Raw genomic sequence first — 1,787 nt, 5'->3', positions numbered from 1 at the left:
GTCTGCTCAAGATCGGCAATGAGGTGGTCAGCTCATTTGGACTTGACCACGATGTCGTCAACGTAGGCCTTAATGGTCCACCTGATGAGGTCCCCGAAACACTTGAGCATACAACGCTGGTATGTAGCCCCAGCGTTCTTTAGACCGAACAACATTGAGACATAGCAAAACGATCCGAAGGGGGTGATGAAAGATGTCGTGAGCTGGTCGAACTCTTTCATCTTGATTTGATGGTACCCGGAGTACGCGTTAAGGAAGTAGAGGGTTTTGCACCCCGATGTAGAGTCAACTATTTGGTCTATGCGTGGCAAAGGAAACGGATCCTTTGGGCACGCTTTGTTGAGACCCGTATAGTCAACACACATCCTTCATTTCCCACTCTTCTTTCGTACAAGAATGGGATTGGCTAACAACTCTGGGTGGTATACTTCCATGATTAATCTGGCCACCGAAAGTTTTGCTATCTCTTCGCCGATGGTCCTGCGTTTCCCCTTGTCGAAGTGACGCAGGCGTTGCTTCACCGACTTGGAGCCTAGGTGGATCTTCAAGGTATGCTCGGTGACTTCCCTCGGAATGCCTGGCATATCCGAGGGCTTCCATGCAAAGATGTCTTTGTTGCCGCGAAGGAAGTCGACGAATGCGCTTTCCTATTCGGAGGAAAGCGTGGTACCAATGCGCACCATTTTGTCCTCGAAGCTGTCGGGATCTATGAGGACCTCTTTGGAGCCCTCCGTCGGTTCGAAAGACCCGGTCAACTTCTTGGTGTCAGGCGCTTCTTCGGTGACCTCCTTCATGGCGGCGAGCTCTCCGGAGGCGACGATTGTTGCGGCGTGACCGCAGCACTCGACCTCGCACTCATAGGTGCGCTGGAAGGAGGTGCCGACGGTGATGACCCCACCGGGGCCCAGTATTTTTAGCTTGAGGTGTGTATAGTTGGGGACGGCCATAAACTTTGCGTCGCATGGACGTCTCAGGATGGCGTGGAAGGTTTCGAGGAACCCGACCACCTCGGAGGTGAGGGTTTTCGTCCTATAATTAGATGGATCCCCAAAGGTAACGGGCAGATAGATCTGCCCAAGTGGCATGGCCTGCTTTCTAGGCACGATGCCATGGAAAGGTGCTCGGGTTGGGCAAAGGCATGTTCGGTCGATGCCCATCTCATCGAGCGTCTTGGCATACATGATGTTGAGGCTGTAGCCTCCATCCATCAGTATTTTGGTGAGCCACTTCGTGCGGACGATCGGGTCGACCATGAGTGGATATCTCCCTGGATGCGGAACGCTCTCTGGGTGGTCGGCCCGATCGAAGGTTATGGCAGACTTGGACCACCGGAGGAAGGCAGGTGTGGCCGGTTCGATCGTATAGACCTCATGGCACATGACCTTCTGAAGACGTTTGGAGTCGTAGGCCGTCGATCCTCCGAAGATCATGAGGCAACCGTTCGGCGTTGGAAAGCCACCATCCTTCCCCTTGGTGTCGTCCGTGGTGGGGTCAAGGTCCTTTCCCTGCTCCCCTTTGTTGGAGCCTCCGGACAAGAACCGCCTCATTAGGCTGTAGTCCTTGTATAGATGCTTAATCGGGAAGGCCTGGTTCGGGCACGGCCCCTCGAGTAATTTTTTGAAATGGTTCGGAGTGCCCTCCGTGGGCTTCTGTCCACCCTTGTGGTCAGCAGTGGCCACGAGCGAGTCCTCGTGTCGTTGCTTCTTGTTCTTCCTTTTGGCAGAATGATTGGAGGCGCCTTCGTTGGCGCCCTCGTCCCGCCTTGCCTTGCCATCGAGACGATCGAA

The 1,787-nt window shown here is 54.4% G+C and overlaps 1 protein-coding gene across 1 annotated transcript; it reads right to left on the bottom strand.

Moving 5' to 3' along the window:
- Nucleotides 1-647: 647 nt before the first annotated feature.
- LOC136468972 (uncharacterized) lies at nt 648-1,085 on the bottom strand. The gene has a single exon (XM_066467349.1). It carries the CDS (start codon nt 1,083-1,085, stop codon nt 648-650), a length of 438 nt encoding a protein of 145 aa, XP_066323446.1.
- Between the last annotated feature and the right edge of the window lie 702 nt (nt 1,086-1,787).

This window comes from Miscanthus floridulus, chromosome 8, assembly GCF_019320115.1.
Source record: "Miscanthus floridulus cultivar M001 chromosome 8, ASM1932011v1, whole genome shotgun sequence".
NCBI lineage: Eukaryota > Viridiplantae > Streptophyta > Magnoliopsida > Poales > Poaceae > Miscanthus > Miscanthus floridulus.
The sequence above is the reverse complement of the archived record's forward strand: the minus strand, read 5'-3'. Positions and strand labels throughout refer to the sequence as shown.

Bases quoted from the DNA above. Each gene is read 5' to 3' on its own strand.
- LOC136468972 (XM_066467349.1), bottom strand. From the start codon at position 1,085: ATGCCACTTGGGCAGATCTATCTGCCCGTTACCTTTGGGGATCCATCT.